Source organism: Rana temporaria, chromosome 5, assembly GCF_905171775.1.
Source record: "Rana temporaria chromosome 5, aRanTem1.1, whole genome shotgun sequence".
NCBI classification, from domain to species: domain Eukaryota; kingdom Metazoa; phylum Chordata; class Amphibia; order Anura; family Ranidae; genus Rana; species Rana temporaria.
The window spans coordinates 117884512-117905056 of NC_053493.1; the positions used below are offsets into that span (position 1 = coordinate 117884512).

The 20545-nt window shown below is 43.0% G+C and overlaps 1 protein-coding gene across 1 annotated transcript in view; it reads left to right on the forward strand.

Annotated features, from left to right (window-relative positions):
- The first annotated feature begins 236 nt into the window (after nt 1-236).
- Nucleotides 237-20545, forward strand: part of GASK1A (golgi associated kinase 1A) — a 52628-nt gene continuing 32319 nt past the window's right edge. Inside the window, exon 1 of the mRNA XM_040353062.1 lies at nt 237-689. Coding sequence (XP_040208996.1) covers nt 687-689 — 3 coding nt within the window. The 5' untranslated portion in view covers nt 237-686. The remainder of the gene's footprint in view (nt 690-20545) is intronic.

A 20545-nucleotide genomic window follows, 5' to 3' on the forward strand; every position in this document is an offset into this window, starting at 1 on the left:
TACTGTAATATCCTGAAACAGAAGTAAAATATGGCATTGACGTCGCTATTGTGCAGAAGCCATGCGTTTATTAAAGGTCTTTCTCCAAACTTTTTAATAAAGGAAAAAAAGGGACTTCTATTGTGAAAAAAAAAAAAGATCTTCATCAAATAAAGGAGCGACTCCTTCCTTGCTGCCTCTGCCAGACCCCCTTTGAAACATCACCCACCCCCTCCTCTGCCTCACCTCCATCCCACCCTCTCCTCCTGTTCACAGTCTGGTCTGAGCTGGCTGCAGCCCTTGCTTTACTGAGTGACACAAATAATTTGGCTGATCCAGCACACTCAGCCCTGGGGGGGGGATCAAATCATCTCAGAACGTATAAATGGAAGCAGGAAGCTAATAGGTTCTTTAGTTGCAGGGGTAAGACCGCCGGCTCAAAAGTTTTTATGCGAAATAAGCAGAAAGTTTGGAAACAGTAACCATTGTCTACAACGCATCTGGATGGGATTTGCAGAGGGAATACAGACAGCTTGCTGCAGGAGTGTGAGCCTTGTGAATCTGATACTCCCAACTTATGAAGCACTTGTAGGATCCTAAGGAAAGAAAGAGGACAAGGCACTCCCTGCCTATGGAAAGGAGGTCCAGAAGAAGGGCACACGACTACTTTGGATGGCCGTTCAGCCTTGTGCACTGTGCTATATGACATGGTATGGATTGCTCAGTCTGTGAAGTCGCTTTTGCTATAGTGATGAGTGTGTGGTGAGTGGCCGGGCATTGTGTTCAGCATTGCTAGGCATCAGCTTACAGCATTTGGCATATACATTTCACATAACCCTTCCAGTGCCTGTAGGGGGTGACAATGTGGTCACTGTCATGAGATAACTACTTCCGCTGACCCCAACAAGATCTGACTTTTACTTTTATATCGCTGTTCACTATAGATGAATTACATTTGTTATATAAATATTGTTACTTGCTGGATGTTGGATAATCAACAACACCACATCTCTAAATTGATATAGATTTAGTAAAGAGAGGATAATGGGATTTTTAAGGCGCCACAGAAAAATTACAAACCGATTTATAAAAAATATATCAAATTTATTAATACAGAGATTAAATCATCAGGATATCATCATACAATAATCATATGATAGATGAACAGAAGTAACTTCTTGCTTTACAGATAAACATCTATTTATATAGGACACATTGTTCAGGAAGGGACACATTGGGTTTATTTTCTTATCCAATGCATGTTCGCAATTTTTTAGATGTGTTCATATACTTGTATTATGATGTGATGTTTTACATCAATTATGCATTTTGTAATATATTGTTCATAACTTGTAGTGACCATACATGCAGTACTTACCTGAAATCTCCTGAGGAAGCCATTATATGGCGAAACATGTAGAGCAAGAAGTTACTGCTGTTCATCTCTCATATGATTATTGTATGATGATATCCTGATGAATTTATCTCTGTATTAATAAATTAGATTTTTTTTTATATATATATGCGTTTGTAATTTTTCTGTGGTACGTTAAAAATCCCATTATCCTCTCTTTTTTAAAATTATTTGTTATATAAAGTAATGAAGATACTTTGATGAAAAACGTTGCACCCCATACCAAAGGCAATATGCTATTAGTGGTTCAACAGAGCTACATCAGGGACAATTGAATGTTCTTAGGCATTTTAATGCAGAACAGCATAGAGTGACATTAAAGAATTCCATTACTTTTTTTAAGATAAGTGTAGTTAGAATGTTAAAAGCTCAATCTGTGAGTTTCTGAATGCAATTTTTTTTTACGTATTGGTATAAGATTTCGCAACTTGCTTAAATATACATTTGGGGATTGTTGCATCATTAGCAATGTTTTACAAAATTGCAAGTTTCAAAAGTTGCAAGAATCACAAAGCACTATGTGCAATTGTGATTAGTGATTATCTATCTATCTATCTATCTATCTATCTATCTATCTATCTATCTATCTATCTATCTATCTATATATATATATATATATATATATATATATATATATATATGTATATATTTTTTTATTATGTCTGCACTGATACTGTATCTCTAACCATGTATAAAAAAAGGCATCAGTGATTTAAGCAGCAACCAAAGTTTCAACAGGGTTACTTTTTCATACTTGGGCTGTCTTTGAAAATCAGGGACAGTTGGCAACTTGGCAGGCCACCTTTATTTCCTGCACTTTGTGGATCAGTCTGCCAACTGAAATGTGTTGCTTTATACATGGCATTTCCAGAGACTGTACTGATTTTATATAGACATAAACTGACACATGCTTTCTACCCAGAAATGTTGACATGTACATGTCACAGCTTTGATCACTGTCTATGTAAAGTTTTCAGTTAATTTGAATGTTGAATGTTGATGTGTAAACTAATAAAATAAAGGGGAGTTGAAAAGTGCCAATTCTCTGAATAGATTTCTGTGGTTAAAGGCTCATTCAGTTTGTTTAGAAGATAATAAATAACAGCTGGCCTTTAAAAGTCATTACCTAGGGCACTAGACTGTATAGTTTTACAGCATTTGCTAAGGTAGGAGGGAAGTTGATATTAGAACAAGATGGGCAATTATTGAGATTGAGGGTAGGTCTTGTAACAGCTAAGGCTGCATTCACACCTGAGCGTTTTGTCACATGAAGCGCGACTCTCAAAAACGCTAGAGGGGAAAAAAATACATTATTCCCTATGGAGATGGTTCACATCTCCACTCCAAAATGCCTGACACCGAACGCCTGAAGCTCAAACAAGTTCCAGACCCTTTTTTGCGCGAATCGGGCGGTTTGGGCATTTTTGAGCGTTTCTATTTCCTATAGAAAGTAATGGAAACGCTCGATTTAAGCGACTAGCGCGACAACGAGCGTTTGCTACGGGCGTTTTGTCACTTTAATCAATAGAACATTTCACCCAGGCAGAAGATAAAAAAAATCTACCAACATAGCAACAAGTGATGAAAAGATGATCATTTTTCCTATTGGCTAAAATAAAAAACGTCGGACGACGCTGTATGCAAACGCGCAAACAAGCATAAATACGCGTGAAAAAACGACCGAACGACCTACGCGCAGGTGTGAATGCAGCCTAAATGGAATGTAGCACAGCTCATCCTTGGCACAGGGAGGGCCATAGATGTTTTCTCAATATGTAATATTTGATCATGATCTTTTTTTCATAGAAAAAGAGAGAACGGAGAGAACAATTGTTTTGCTACATATAGACCTAAACTTTACTGGCTTACTGGCCTTTGGAATGCACTGCCATTTTGCAGATCAAGTGATACTGAAGCAAAAAGCATTAATTTTGTGCTGACAGTGCACCTTAAGGCACCTTTCACATGTAGGGATCCCGTGAAGATCCGTACATGTCTTATCCGCTTGCTCAGCCGTCTCCAGAATCGGAGCATTGCAGACAACGATGAGATCGGGTGTCAGCGGATGTTCATCCGCTGACACCCGCTATCTCATAGGGATTAATGTATGTCCCTTTTTCCTCCGTAAACGGATGGATGAAAAAGCAGACATACAGTCCGCATGTGTGAAAGGGGCCTATGGCACACCGCAGCGTTTTGTAGCTTGAAGCCTGAAGCTCTACAACGCTGGATGAAAAAAATCAATTATTTTCTATGGAGATGGTTCACATCTCCACCTCAAATCGCCTGAAGCCAAACGCCTAAATTGTTGACCTTTTGACCTGTACAAAATCGTGGCAAAAATCGTGGCAAAATTGCGTGACTTTCTGCCTGAAAACGATATGCTCAGGTGTGAATGCAGCCAAAAAAAAGGAGCATGACCATTTTTTAAATGCAGCGCACCAACACTATGCACCATGTGCATTGCACTGTAGCACTGTTCCAGTTCACTGTATTGTAGTTGTTTGTTGGGGTGCTATTCTAAATGAAGTGCACTGCTCATCTAGTGTGAAAGTGTGCTGATGCAATACACACGCACATGATAAGTAGTAGCAACTGTAACACATTTGAATGAGTTTTACCTTAGTTGGGTCTCTCCTTCAACAATCTAACTACAACTCTCTGTGAATCCTTGTGATGCATTTTTTTCTTTGTTGTGGATAGCGTGGGGAAGGATTAGCCCCTCTTTCTGGTTTTACTGCCAATCATATCTCCTTTGGAGAGATTTCTCCTTCCTGCTGACAATCGTTTCCCAGAGAGAAAGTGAGGGAATATCTGAAACAACAAGTGTTCTAGCCTAAAAAAAAAAACAATATTGTCAGCAGACGAAATCTCTCGAATGGATCCCGAGATAACAGTAAAACCTCAAAACACAAAAATGTAGTGCACACTGTGTGTTGTGGTGCGCTGCAGTGTGTTGCAATGTAGGTACATAGAAGTATAGCATATGGCTTATGTGATCGGACTTTAAAGCATTGTAATGCTAGAGAAGAGAAAGGGCGCTTTGGATCGATGATCAGCATCCCATGTTCTATTTCAGGGTATAGTCGGCTATGTAACAGGCCAATATGGAATTACTATTTATACAATGATAGTGTATGTTGACTTTTGGATATGCATTATGGTAAAAATTCCCTTAGTTTGCAGTTTACTCCATTCCGGCTTGGACTAAAAGGGCCAGATTCACGTAGATCAGCGGATCTATAGATCCGCTCAATCTACGTGATTTAAGATCCGCTCCCGCAAGTTTGAGAGGCAAGTGGCTAATTCACAAACCACTTACCTCCAAACTTGCGGCGGCGGATCCTAAATCCCCCGGCGGAATTCAAATTCCGCGGCTAGGGGGAGTGTACTATTTAAATCAGGCGCGTTCCCGCGCCGATTTAAATGCGCATGCGCCGTCCGGGGAATTTCCCGGCGTGCATTGCTCCCACTGACGTCACTAGGACGTCAGTGGTTTCGACGTGAGCGTGACTTGCGATGCGCGTGTTTGTGAATCGGCGTACGCAAACGACGTTAGAAAATTCAAATTCGACGCGGGAACGCCGGCTATACTTAACATTGGCTGCGCCTGATAAAAGCAGGGGTAAGTATACGACGGGAAAGCCGCTACGGAAATGTCGTAAGAAGACTGCGTCGGGTCCGCGTACGTTCGTGAATTTGCGTATCTCGCTGATTTACATATTATTCAAGGTAAATCAGCGGGAACGCCCCCGGCGCCATTTTTAAATCGAAAATAAGATCCGACAGTGTAACACATTGTAACACTGTCGGATCTAAGCCCTATCTATGCGTAACTGATTCTATGAATCAGGCGCATAGATAGGACCAGTGTAAGTCAGAGATACGATGGTGTATCTGTAGATACACCGTCGTATCTCTTTGTGAATCTGGCCCAAAATGTTCCTAAAAAGGACCCAACAGATGTGAACTAGTAAGTGATCTGCAGGACCCATTTACTGGATCACCAAGCAGATCGCTTTACATGGAGGCAAAACATCAATCAGTGTTGACTTGAAGGATTGGCCTGACCCATTTCATATCCTTTTTATATGAACAAATCGAACTTAGTCTGGAGTTAGAGTCAGGCCTCGTACACACGACCAGTTTTCTCGGCAAGAACCAGTAAGAAAACTGCTGGCAGAGATTTCTTGCTGAGAAAACCGTTCGTGTGTACAAGGCTTTCAGGCTTCTCGTCAGGAAATCTGGCCAGAATCTCGACGAGAAAAATAGAGAACCTGCGTTCTATTTTCTCGTTGAGATTCTTGTCGGCCTCTTTCCCGACGAGAAACCCGAGAGTGTGTATACTTACCTGTTGCCGTGGAAACCCACGCATGCTCAAAATGACTTTGGCACATGCGCGGTAGCTTCCACGGCATAGGTAGGGTGAAGCAAGATGGCGGCGACAGCATCGAATGTGGCGAGCGCATGCTGGTCGTATGCGATGACGTCACCGCGTTCTTGTCTGTCAAGAGAACCGCGGTTCTTTTGAAAAGGTTAGTGTGTACACTCGGGCGGCAATAGATTCTTGCCAAGAATCTCGTCGGGAAAAACTACTTTCTTTTCCTGACGAGATTCTTGCCCGTGTATACGAGGCCTCAGAATGTAGTGATGCTTAAGTATTGGTTTGAGAAAGCACAGATTTCATGCTCACCTATGAAATCAGCATAATCAGTATATCCGCTTCTGAACCTGCTGAGACAGGGTGGCCCATACAGGCACAATAAGGTATCTGTATATCGGATGCGGTTTCCGGGTTGGGGGTGTTCTATCGAAAATGCCTCTGATGGGTCTGCGCATGCACAGTATGTAACGTCACTCCAGCTGATATGTTGATCAACTGGCTTCACGTTAACATAGCGCATGCGCAGGTTCTCAGATTTAGTATCCAATGATCTACAAAAAGCCGAGGGAGAACATACTTGTCAGATTATGCCTCGCTGTTGTGGGGCGTGTTATGTGTGTTGAAGGATGAGTTTTGTGTGTGTTGTAGGGTGGGTTCAGTGTGTTGAAGGGCATGTTTTATGTGTGTTGCAGGACGGGTTCAGTGTGTTGAAGGGTGGGTTTTGTGTGTTGCAGGGTGGGTTCAGTGTGTTGAACGGCATGTTTTATGTGTGTTGCAGGGCGGGTTCAGTGTGTTGAAGGGTGGGTTTTGTGTGTGTTGCAGGGTGGCTTCAGTGTGTGTTGCAGGGCGAGTTCAGTGTGTTGAAGGGTGGGTTTTGTGTGTGTTGCAGGGCGGGTTCAGTGTGTTGAAGGGTGGGTTTTGTGTGTTGCAGGGTGGGTTCAGTGTGTTGAACGGCATGTTTTATGTGTGTTGCAGGGCGGGTTCAGTGTGTTGAAGGGTGGGTTTTGTGTGTGTTGCAGGGTGGCTTCAGTGTGTGTTGCAGGGCGAGTTCAGTGTGTTGAAGGGTGGGTTTTGTGTGTGTTGCAGGGCGGGTTCAGTGTGTTGAAGGGTGGGTTTTGTGTGTGTTGCAGGGCAGGTTCAGTGTGTTGAAGGGTGGGTTTTGTGTGTGTTGTAGGGCGGGTTTAGTGTGTTGAAGGGTGGGTTTTGTGTGTGTTGCAGGGTGGGTTCAGTGTGTTAAAGGGTGGGTTTTGTGTGTGTTGCAGGGTGGCTTCAGTGTGTTAAAGGGTGGGTTTTGTGTGTGTTGCAGGGTGGGTTCAGTGTGTTAAAGGGTGGGTTTTGTGTGTGTTGCAGGGTGGGTTCAGTGTGTTAAAGGGTGGGTTTTGTGTGTGTTGCAGGGTGGCTTCAGTGTGTGTTGCAGGGCGGGTTCAGTGTGTTGAAGGGTGGGTTTTGTGTGTGTTGCAGGGCAGGTTCAGTGTGTTGAAGGGTGGGTTTTGTGTGTGTTGTAGGGCGGGTTTAGTGTGTTGAAGGGTGGGTTTTGTGTGTGTTGCAGGGTGGGTTCAGTGTGTTAAAGGGTGGGTTTTGTGTGTGTTGCAGGGTGGCTTCAGTGTGTGTTGCAGGGCGGGTTCAGTGTGTTGAAGGGTGGGTTTTGTGTGTGTTGCAGGGCGGGTTCAGTGTGTTGAAGGGTGGGTTTTGTGTGTGTTGCAACCTGCACTAAGGCTCCATTCACACCTAGGCGTTTTAACGCCTGAAGCCCGATGCTATTGCAGCCTAAAATACGCTGGAGGGGTGATTTAACATTGTTCTCTATGGAGATGGTTCACATCTCCACGCCGAACGCCGAAACGCAGTACGCCTGAAGCTCAAAACAAGTCCCTGACCCTTTTTTTCAGGCGGCTTCGGCGTTCGGCATAGCCGACAATGTGTAAATCACCCCTCCAGCGAAAACAAGGTTAAAAAATGATGCGTTTTGTCACAAGCAAATCGCGGTACAAAACGCTGCAATTTGTCATGGCAAATCGCGGTACAAAACGCTGCGCTAAGGTGTGAATGCAGCCTAAGACACTGCCAAAATCCGCTGTTCAGCACACTGAACCCACGCGACAGCGAGGCAGCGAGGGTGGCTTCAGTGTGTGTTGCAGGGCGGGTTCAGTGTGTTGAAGGGTGGGTTTTGTGTGTGTTGCAGGGTGGGTTCAGTGTGTTAAAGGGTGGGTTTTGTGTGTGTTGCAGGGTGGCTTCAGTGTGTGTTGCAGGGCGGGTTCAGTGTGTTGAAGGGTGGGTTTTGTGTGTGTTGCAGGGCAGGTTCAGTGTGTTGAAGGGTGGGTTTTGTGTGTGTTGTAGGGCGGGTTTAGTGTGTTGAAGGGTGGGTTTTGTGTGTGTTGCAGGGTGGGTTCAGTGTGTTAAAGGGTGGGTTTTGTGTGTGTTGCAGGGTGGCTTCAGTGTGTTAAAGGGTGGGTTTTGTGTGTGTTGCAGGGTGGGTTCAGTGTGTTAAAGGGTGGGTTTTGTGTGTGTTGCAGGGTGGGTTCAGTGTGTTAAAGGGTGGGTTTTGTGTGTGTTGCAGGGTGGCTTCAGTGTGTGTTGCAGGGCGGGTTCAGTGTGTTGAAGGGTGGGTTTTGTGTGTGTTGCAGGGCAGGTTCAGTGTGTTGAAGGGTGGGTTTTGTGTGTGTTGTAGGGCGGGTTTAGTGTGTTGAAGGGTGGGTTTTGTGTGTGTTGCAGGGTGGGTTCAGTGTGTTAAAGGGTGGGTTTTGTGTGTGTTGCAGGGTGGCTTCAGTGTGTGTTGCAGGGCGGGTTCAGTGTGTTGAAGGGTGGGTTTTGTGTGTGTTGCAGGGCGGGTTCAGTGTGTTGAAGGGTGGGTTTTGTGTGTGTTGCAACCTGCCCTAAGGCTCCATTCACACCTAGGCGTTTTAACGCCTGAAGCCCGATGCTATTGCAGCCTAAAATACGCTGGAGGGGTGATTTAACATTGTTCTCTATGGAGATGGTTCACATCTCCACGCCGAACGCCGAAACGCAGTACGCCTGAAGCTCAAAACAAGTCCTTGACCCTTTTTTTCAGGCGGCTTCGGCGTTCGGCATAGCCGACAATGTGTAAATCACCCCTCCAGCGAAAACAAGGTTAAAAAATTACGCGTTTTGTCGCAAGCAAATCGCGGTACAAAACGCCGCAATTTGTCATGGCAAATCACGGTACAAAACGCTGCGCTAAGGTGTGAATGCAGCCTAAGACACTGCCAAAATCCGCTGTTCAGCACACTGAACCCACGCGACAGCGAGGCAGCATCTGACAAATACGTTCTGCCTCCGCTGTTATAGTCGGATAATGCCACGTATGTGTTAACGTCACGCCCGATCAACATATCTGCTGGAGTGACGTTTGGTACTGCGCATGTGCGGACCCATCGGAAGCATTTTTCAACAGGAGCCAGTTTTCGACAGGACACCGGCACTATCATAGTCCGACTATAATGCCGCGTACACACGATCGGATTTCTGATGGTTTAAAATACGATGGAATTTTTCATCGAAATTCCGATGAAGCTGACTTTCATCAGTCTTGCATACACACTATCAGACTAAATTCTGACCGTGCCAAAACGCTACGACGAGCTGAAAAAAATGCAGTTCAATGCTTCCGAGCATGCGTCGACTTGATTCTAAGCATGCGTGGATTTTTGTCCAATGGAGTTCCAAACAGACGATCGGAATTTACTATCGTTTTTTTTTTTTTCATCGGAAAATTTTAAAACATGTTCTATCATTTTACACCTATGGAAAAAAGACTGATGGGGCCCACACACGATTGGTTTCTCCGATGAAAAAAGTCTGTCTGAAAATTTCATCGGAACTAGTATACAAAATAAATAAATAAAAACTCCAGCATATATATACCATAGTTTGTAGATGCTATAGCTTTCATGCAAAGCAATTGACATGTAGCAAAATACATTTTGACCTAAATTTATGAAGAAATAAATGTTTTTTTTTACCTATGTTTTATAGCAAAAAGTAAATAATATTGTTTATTTTATTTTTTTTCAAAATTTAGATTTTTTCAATTATATAATAAAAAAAACTGTGGTGATCAAATACCACTGAAATAAAGCTCTATTTGTGTGAAAAAAATATATAAATTTAATTTGTGTACAGTTCACACAGGGGAAACCCGACTTACAACACGACTTTGCAAGGCAACTTCAGCGCGACTTGGAGCAACTTACAACGTGATTTAAAATTGCCTCCAGGACAGGCGACTTTGGCTGTGGCCAATCACAGAATAATCAGCTCTGTGGGAGGGAGGGGTTTGCCTGAGTAAACTATTTTCTCTTCCTGTAAAATTGCTTCAGTTAAAGCGGAGGTGCACCCTCAATATCAACTATTGCTTATTCAGACCATCTCAGTATTTACATATACATTCTGCTATTCATAATTTTTTAAAGCGTTGCAATACCTTTATTCTGTAGACAATAGCAGACACTTCCTGGTCTCCCTCCCACGGGAGTGGGCGTGTTTCTTCATTTCTCAGTGCCCCAGTGTCTCCTGGGAGCACAGTGTCACGCTTCCCATGAGGTGAAAACATTACGTTATCATCAGCTGCTCAGTGCACGTTCTGAGCTATAGCTGATATCTGTGATGTGCATGTCGTCACAATGGGGCGTGGACTTTTCATTACCTTGGCCTTTGTGATGGCAACTGCGAAGTGTTGATGGCGCTGCTCGCCGTCACTGCTCATGCACGGGTTAGAGCGGTGAATGCTGGGATATCAGCATTCACTGCTTCCCGGGAATATTTGCTTGTGGGCTTCACGCTGCCCACAAGCAAAATGGAAAATTCCTGAGATTTTTATAAGTACAGAATTTCTGACGATTGAGAATGCGGAGGAGTAGGCGCTTTAAACATGTGAGTACAAGCTTGGCAGGATTATAAAAGTTAAATTCACAGGAAAAAAAAACGTCCGCCCGCGGAACCCCCGTTGATCCGACTTTGGAGGCAACTTCTATTGAAATCAATGGGTACAAGTTGCCTAGAAGTCGCCTTGAAGTAGTACAGGAACCTTTTCTGAAGTCGGAGCGACTTCAGTAGTGTATATTAAAGGGGTTGTAAAGGTAAAAAAAAGTTTCTCTAAATAGCTTTCTTTACCTTAGTGCAGTCCTCCTTCACTTACCTCATTCTTCGATTTTGCTTTTAAATGTCCTTATTTCTTCTGAGAAATCCTCACTTCCTGTTCTCTGTCTGTAACTACACACTGTAATGCGAGGCTTTCTCCCTGGTGTGGAGAAAGCCTCTTGAGGGGGGAGGGGGCGAGCAGGAGTGTCAGGACACTCTCTAAATTTGCAGATAGAGAAAGAAACTGTGTGTTAGTGGGCGTCCTGACACTCCTGCTCGCGCCCTCCCCCCTAACGAGGCTTTCTCCACACCAGGGAGAAAGTTTTGCATTACTGTGTGTAGTTACAGACAGAAGAACAGGAAGTGAGGATTTCGCAGAAGAAAGAAGGACATTTAAAAGCAAAATCGAAGGATGAGGTAAATGAAGGAGGACTGCACTGAGGTAAAGGAAGCTATTTAGGGATTTTTTTTTACCTTTACAACCCCTTTAAGACGGCTCTCATTCACTTCAATTAAATTTCTCATGTCGCACGACTTGGGGCGACACAAGTCGGATCCCAAGTAGGGGTAGTGTAAACCGGCACTTACATGACCGCACATTTGTTTCAAACTCAACTTATAATTCTGTAAAACAAAAACATTTTTCTGATGGCCCCAGTGCTCCTCCATATTGGTAGCACCAGTTGATTTAGTCTTGTTTAGGGTGTATGTAAATAGAGGATTCCTCTATGGAACCACCACAGATGTCGTTCAGTAAATATTATTATGGAAAGGGAGTTTAACATTTTTGCCAGAAGCCGTTAATGTGAATCAGCTGTGGAGACGCTTTTTGAAATATGTTTAAGATGTAAAGTGAATTGTTTTTCTTCCTGCTCAGGAGAAGTTTGGAATTTCACGAAGGTGCTCTGCAGGTCAGTCATTGGGAGATGTAAACTTGCAGCCTTCACAATTCAGCTCCTGCATGCCTTTGTGGAAATATGACACTGTCTTTTTCCTCCAGCAAATGTTTAAGCTATTCGTAGTTCTCCTCCACATTACCTTTTGTATAGAAGAAGAGTAATACGTGTCCGTTTGGAAGCATGTGTAAATTTGTTTTACCCTTTCCAAATTTCTGGACACGTAAGCATAAAACAGAGTTAAACTGGGACTCCAGCTGAAACTTTTTTTTATATTTTAGGTGTGTAAAGACTTAGGACCGCTGTCAGGTTTTTATTGCTGTGTCCCCATCGGCAGATTTTGAATTGCTTTCTGGTGGATCAGTAGGCCAAGAAGTGATGGTGAATTTCCCCAACAAAACTAGTGAAAAACAGTCAGAAAAGATGAGTAGGGAAAAAAAATGTCAGACACCTCCACCTAAAAAAACATTCCTGTTTTGGAGGTCGTCTCATTGTTGCCCATCTAATGCACCCGTCATCAGGGCTTTTTTTCAGGGGGAACTTGGGGGAACTCAGTTCCACCACCTCTGGCTCAGACCCTTTGGTGCATGCTCACCACAATCACTTGTAAACACAGAAGTCTGGTTTCTGTGTTTACAAGTGACAGCTCTGCACTGTGTGTAACCCCCCTGAACTCTGTACTCTGTATGTAATGCAATCCCGGTATTTAATGCCCCTTTAAGACCCTTCTACTGTTTGAGAAATCTGAACGGGGTCATGGTTGAGTTCCTGCAACTATTTTCTGAGAAAAAAAGCTCTGCCCGTTGTTAATTTCAATTATCAGCAAAGCAGCTGAAACTGATTAAAGTGGAGGTTCAAACTATAAAAAATTTCTAACACTACACCCAGCACCGTGCTGCATATAAAATGACACTGACCTTTACTTTTTTTTTGCCATAGATATCGTTTAGCCGTGGAATTCACCGCGGCTTCCGGGTAGGGAATCCCGCGGGAGTGGGCGTTCCTATTGTCATGCCAATTGATTGACATGCTAAACGACGGTGCACACAGCGCGTCACGACTTCCCGAAAGAAGCTCGGGTCGGCTCGGCTCTATTCGGCGCCGGTGCGCAGGCGCCGAATCGAGCCGACCCGAGCTTCCTTCGGGAAGTCGTGACGCGCTGTGTGCGCCGTCGTTTAGCATGTCAATCAATTGGCATGACAATAGGAACGCCCACTCCCGCAGGATTCCCTGCCCGGAAGCCGCGGTGAATTCCACGGCTAAACGATATCTATGGCAAAAAAAAAGTAAAGGTCAGTGTCATTTTATATGCAGCACGGTGCTGGGTATATACACCCCTCTCGCTCTGCTACTTAACTGACCAGATCAATATCCCAGGAGTTCTGATTTAAAAGTGTTCCTTTAATTTTTTCGAGCAGTGTATATATATGTATATATATATATATATATATATATATATATATATATATATATATATATATGTGTGTGTGTGTGTGTGTGTGTATTACATCTTCTTTATTTTATTGAAAACATTATTAAGCCTTTAAAGTGTTACTAAACACAGGACCCTGCATTCATTTTATTTGGTCTCCCACAGTAAATAGAATATGGAAATGCATTTATTTTAGAAAATGGAAACTGCTAAATACCTTTTCTCATCAGCAGTATATAGAAGTCTTGTGACTTCTATCAGCACTGGTTAAAGCTTGTAGGAGTTTTCATCCTCCCCTGACTGTCCTATGAGGCTGCAGGACCCCCGACCCTCTGCCTTTCCAGTGCTGATTGGCCCTGTGCTGATCACATGCACCCTCCCACAACAAACCGTGCATGTGCAGAGTGCCCCCAAGGCTCTGTACTATCAGACAATGGATTGTGGACTGTGGAAGAAGGGAGGGTTAGAGAAGACAGGATCAGACAGCCTTTTTACACAATGTGGAGGATTAACCCCTTAGGTTCCACAGTGAGTATCTAGTAAAGCGTGCTTTACTACATAATAAGACTGATTTTACTGTTATGGGTTTAGTTAGTAACACTTAATAATACTTTCTAGATTCACTAAAGAAGCCTCAAGTTAATCTCCTTTTCACGACTGCTTTCATATTGAGACAATTTTAGCCAAACTGTATTGCAAATCCTTATCTGCCTGTGATATGTATATATGGACATAGACTAGTCCAATGGGCTTGCCAACTCTCTTTGATGTGGATGTGGGAGGTTCTTCCTCTACTATCCTTGATCAGAGGATGACGGTAAAGGTGATGGACTGGCCAAGCCTGTCTCTAGACCTAAACCCTTTTGAGCATCTGTGCGGCATCCTCAAATGGAAGGCAGAGGAGCACAAGGTCTCTAACATCCACCAGCTCCTTGATTTCATCATGGATGAGAGGAAGAGGACTCCAGTGGCAACCTGTGAAGCTCTGGTGAACTCCATGTCTGAGAGGGTTAAGGCAGTGCTGGAAAATAATGGTGGCCACACAAAATATTGACACTTTTGGGCCCAATATGGACATTTTCACTTAGGGTTTACTCACTTTTGTTGCCAGCGGTTCAGACATTAATGGTTGTGTGTTGAGTTATTTTGAGGGGACAGCAAATATACACTGTAATCCGGCGTACACACGGTCGTTTTTTGTGATGAAATAAAACAAACGTCATTTAAAATGATCGTGTGTGGGCTTCACATAGTTTTTTGTCTTCTAAAAAACGACCAAAAAAAAATTCGAACATGCTTCAATTTTTTATGTCGTTTTTCAAAATGTCGTTTTTTGTGTCATAAAAAATGATCGGGTGTGGGCTAAAACGATGTTTTAAACCCACGCATGCTCAGAAGCAAGTTATGAGACGGGAGCTTGAATGGAACAGAGTGCAGTCGTACGTGTTGTACGTAACCGCGCTTTGCTAGAGCATTTTCAGAAAATTATGGTGTGTGGGCAACGTCGTTTTTTATGATGAAGTTAGAAAAACTTTGTTTTTTTTTCATGATGAAAAACGTCGTTTTATTTCATCACAAAAAACGACCGTGTGTACGCGGCATTATACAAGCTGTACACTCACTACTTTACATTGTAGTAGAGTGTAATTTCTTCAGTGTTGTCACATGAAAAGATATAATAAAATATTTACAAAAATGTGAGGGGTGTACTCACTTTTGTGAGATATTGTTTTAATAGCATTTAATCTCCTAATCCATTAACATGGTCAAGAAGTAAGGTAAGGAGCCTCGCAGTGAACATAGCAAGCTCAGGGAAGGAACAACCTTCACTCACATGAGGTAAAACTGTATTGTGCTGTGAGAGAGAGCACACAGCCAGGGTTGTATAGCAAAACTCTTGGACAGTAAAAATTGAATGGTCCTTTGAATAGACTTTGGTGGACAGCTGCGATTTTTGAAGAACAAAGAGCCGAAGAGTTGCTCTTCCTGTTTACTCCCATACACATCTGCAGCTGTCTTTATTTATACTACTCTCCTTTCCACTGTCATCCCTCCCAGTAGCTTGTATTAATTATTAGGCCTCATGCACACTGCTGCTCCTAAACTGCCATTTTTGAGGCTTTTGGTGATTTTGGTGATTCTCAAAGGGCTTACGACGGCGCAACGCAATGTGCGCCGTCGTTAGTCCTAATCTGGGCTGTTGTATCTATGCGACTGATTCTTAGAATCAGTTACGCATAGATAACCATGAGATCCGACAGGCGTAAGGCTCTTACGCTGTCGGATCTTAAATGCAATTTTTTTTTCGCCGCTAGGTGTCGCCTTCCCGAACGTACGACCGGCCGACGCAGTGAAGATACGACGTTTACGTACGATTTGCGACGCGTAAAGTTGCCCCTGCTATATGAGGGGCAACCAATGTTTAGTATGGCCGTCCTTCCCGCGTCGAAATGTAAAGATTTACGTTGTTTGTGTAACCAATGACGTCCTTGCGACGTCATTTAGCGCAATGCACGTCGGGAAATTTTAGGGACGGCGCATGCGCAGTACGTTCAGCGCGGGAACGCGCCTAATTTAAACGATTCCACGCCCCCTACCCGGATCATTTGAATTAGGATGGGCTTGCGCCGGAGGATTTACGATACCCTGCCGCAACTTTACAGGCAAGTGCTTTGTGAATCAAGCACTTGCCCGTAAAACTTGCGGCGGCGTAACGCCGCATTTTTAAGCCAGTCTACGAGAATCTGGCCCTATATGTCCATGCACACATAGGGCCGGATTCAGAAAGAGATACGACGGCGTATCTCCTGATACGCCGTCGTATCTCTGAGTTCCGCCGGTCGTATCTATGCGACTGATTCAGAGAATCAGTTACGCATAGATATCCCTAAGATCCGACAGGTGTAAGTGTCGGTGTACCGTCGGATCTTAGGCTGCAATTCCAGGTGGCGCTTCCGTATTTTCACGCGAGGAATATGCAAATTAGGATTTACGCCGTTTCAGAAACGAACGACCGCCCGGCGCTTTTTTTTTAAGCCGTTTGAATTCGGCTTTTTCCGGCGTATAGTTACCCCTGCTATATGAGGGGTAGCTAATGTTAAGTATGGCCGTCGTTCCCGCGCCCAGTTTTGAAATTTTACGTCGTTTGCGTAAGTCGTTGGCGAATACGGCTGGACGTAATTTACGTTCACGTCGAAAGCAATGACGTCCTTGCGACGTCATATAGAGCAATGCACACTGGGATATTTTACGGACGGCGCATGCGCCGTTCAAATAAAACGTAAAAAACGCGGGGTCAACAAAAATTTGAATAAAACACGCCCCCTACATCCCCATTTGAATTACGCGGCCTTACGCCGCAACACATACGTTACGCCGCCGTAACTAAGGGTGCAAGTTCTTTCTGAATAAAGAACTTGCGCCCAAAGTTAGAGCGGCGTAACGTATCGGAGATACGTTACGCCGGCCGGACAGATACGCCATTGTATCTGAATCCGGCCCATAAGGCATTTAGAGGAGTTTGGGAGCAGCAGCAATTGGAGGCAGTCAAAGCTCCTTCTGAACGCAGATGAATCACGTTCAGGAAAGGAGCTTTTAAGCATAAAAAATGCTAATCGCGTCTAGTCACACCTAAGCACTAGGCGTGTTTAGCGCTTGAGCATATATTCATTTAAATAGCCAGAATATAATAAAATTCTGGCCAAATAATTAAATGCCCAAACAACAAAACGCACCTGAATGCATCTAAACACATTTGAAAAAAAATGCAGTTTAGGTGGGTTTTAACTCTGATTTTCTCCTGTCCGGATAAACAGCGTTTACAATAAACGAGTCTGCCTTATGTGTGTGCTTAGACATCTGCCCCACTGCTTTAATCTTCTGCTCCCCTGTTCCTAGTCTGAACATCTCCCCTAACTACTTGATTTATGATATTATACAAAGCATTGTGGGCAAATTGTGTAATTTACAGAATAAAAACATGTGCAAACTTCATATTCCTGAAAGTTAATTCTGAGGATTCCCATTGAGAGCCGGTTCACACACAGGTGGTACGACTTTGTGGGGCGACTCGGCAAGGCGATCTCAAGATGACTTGAGAGGTAACTTGCAAAATGACTTCTGTATTGAAGTCAATGCAAGTCACCCCGAGTGGCCCCTAAAGTCGTATAGGAACCTTTTTCTAAGTCTGAGCGACTTGCGTCGCTCCTATTACAACGGTTCCATTAAATAAAGCGGACCGCGACTTGTCAGGCGGCTGAGTCTTCTGACAGGTCGCCCCTGTGTGAACCGGCTCTTAGGCATGTTAAATTTAAAAGCCAATGGCTGTGGAACTTTAACTGTCATGTACGTGGACCTTCACCCAAGGTTTCTACCTTCAAGAACATTGCTCCCACCCCTTCTCCCACAAAATCTCAGATATATTATGTAACGGCACCCCAAATGCGAAAGGGGTCAAAGCCGTTTAGGATATTCCCTTTCTGAACACAAGGCAGCTACCGACACTCCACAGTCAGGCGAATGAGACCCATAAGAATAATTCTTCCCCAGATGCGAGACACAGCTCTTTTTTTAGGTTTCCAGCAGGTCTGACAATCTTTATTGAGAAAGCAGGCTCTTAAATACACCAAAAGAATAGTGCAGTACCCAAATGAACAATGACCCAACTCCACCCACAACATCACACAATGGTTACATAACGAGCCCCCCAATACACATCTTCTTCAATACATCTCTTAGCAGACACACTGACTCCGGGACCTGACCTAATTTACATGAGCTAATTAACTACAGCTGATGACTCAGACACATGACCTTTAGGCTTCCCAGTCTGGCTGTCTGCTAACTTACAATACACATTATCATCAATACACCTTTACACAATTACAGGGTCAATTAGCACAAGCCACAATTAGATGCAGAGCAGCCACACTAGAATGAGTCACTATTCTAATATGGCATATATCCTGGGAGATATTGTGAATTACAGACCTATTTTAAAGCAATCCAAGACATATGAATGTCCATTATTTTCTGGCTCATACTTTCTAAGAGCTTCTGGGTTCCACGGGCCCTCCCGTTACATCTTATTTTTTTTTGGGGGGGGGGGGGGGGGGTAAAACCTTTCTTGTGGTAAGCAGCCTGCTGTTTCACCTCACTTTTAGCTTCCATCTGGGATACTATCCTTCAGGGATACTCGTGCAACACTCATCTGAGCAGGCAATCTACAACACATCTTGCAGAACTGCATCATCAGGGGGCTGGCTTCAAAAACCAGGACGAGACAGCCAGCTCCTGATGACATAGGAGCAGATTACAGCGGCATGGGACCTGGTGGGCAGCACAGTGGTGTGGTGGATTACAGTAGGGCAAGGCAGAAATGTGTTAGTATGTTTTTCGAGGATAACAAAGCAAACAATATAGGAAAGGAAAAGAAACATGAATATGGGTGGTTACATAGTTACATAGTAGGTAAGGTGGAATAAAGACAATAGTCCATCCAGTTCAACCTGTGTAGGTGTATCTTTGTCAGTGTCGATAATCATTTCCCATATCCCTGTATGTTGTGTTCACTAAGATGCACGTCCAAGAGTCTTTTAAAAATATAACTACTTCCCGCTGACACCACTAATTGTGGAAGAGAGTCACACATCCTTATCGCCCTGGCAGTGAAAAAAACCCTACACAGCTGGTAAAGTTCATCTTTAAGAACCTACTAAAAGTACTGCCTCTGTACTGCTCGGTTGGGGAGCAAGGCTAAACAACTACATCATCATAAAATACAGTGTGCTCTATTGTAGTCAGAAGATGACTGATTACAAAATATACAAGGTATCTATCTGGAAAACCACCATCCTCCAGATGTTGCTATAAAACATAAATATATTTAAGAAGGCAAAAATACCGTTTTTTAAAATTATCACTCATATCTGGCTTACGAGTGAGTGTAAGTGGTCAGTTGATATCCACAAAGTATAGACCTGCCAGTAAAAATGTTTAAGTACACAGCGACCCTCTCGGCGGACGCTGAGGTTTGGATGTGCTTTCTTGTAAACTGGTTAATTTGAGTTATTTCCAGAAGTTTTTTTTTAAGTATTAAATAAATTACATGGTCAGTAACTTTCAACCAACATGTTATTGGAAAAACAACTATTCATAAAGTGGAAGGATACACTAATATTGATTTGTCGTTCTGGAAGGCAGCCAACATAAAGATAATTTTTAACAGGGAGATAACATAAAATACTGAACATAGCAAGAATTATCTAATAAGGCTGTACATAAAGCAAAGAAACACATATATAAAGGTAAAGAAATTCACAAGAGTATATCCAAAACTGATAGATCACACAATTTTATGAATATGGATCACCTTATCTGATGAATGTTAAGTGCCAAACGACCAAGACCATCTAAATCTCCCCACATCCGATGATCTCATAGTGGAGAAATACAAAGGAGAAGGACTGGATTGTATACATGTGCATTCGTTTTCGTCCGAATTTTGGGTATTTTCGTTATAATTTTAACAAACAAAAACGAACACGCAGAATCCGAAATCCGAACGATCCGACATAAAAAATAAAATGCTTTATTTTCGTTGCTACAACATTTCGATATAGATAGGAGATTCGACATGACGCTGACAATAGCAATCTGTGTCTATCGAATTTGCGGTCGAATCTGCCTAACCTTAACTCTATTAGTCCAAGATTATTCTACATAGAGAGGAAAGATTCGACATAGAGAGAAAAGATTTGACATTATAGAGACAGTGTTGGGGTAAACCATTCGACGTGAATGACAAAGATTCGACGAAGCAGCGAAAAACATACAAATGTTGAATGTTACAAATGTTGAATCTGTCATTGAAGGCTTATGGTGTCTGTCGAAAGTCCTAAGAAGATTCGACAAGCAGCTAAATGGAGATTCGACAAGCAGCTACGCCACAGTCATACATTTCCGGTCAAATGCTCGGCCCATAGGCTATAGAAGAATTTGAATGTTGGTTAACTAGCAATAATTATTTATAAATATAATTATTACTAGTGTCCTACAACATTAGAATTCTTCTATAGCTTGTAGGAACATTCGGCCGGAAATGTACATTTGCGGCGTCGTACAGTTTAGCTGCTCTGTCGAATCTTCTTAGAACATTCGACAGACACCATAAGCCTACAATGACAGATTCAACCTTAATTAATTCGGATTTTTGGACAAATGTATTTTTTAACAAAACAAAATAAATAAAAACGAATTTCGGGAGTAACTAAATAAATGGTTGTTTTCTGTGGTTTATGGTCTATACAGATCTTACATAACATGCAATGAACAATTAAGTT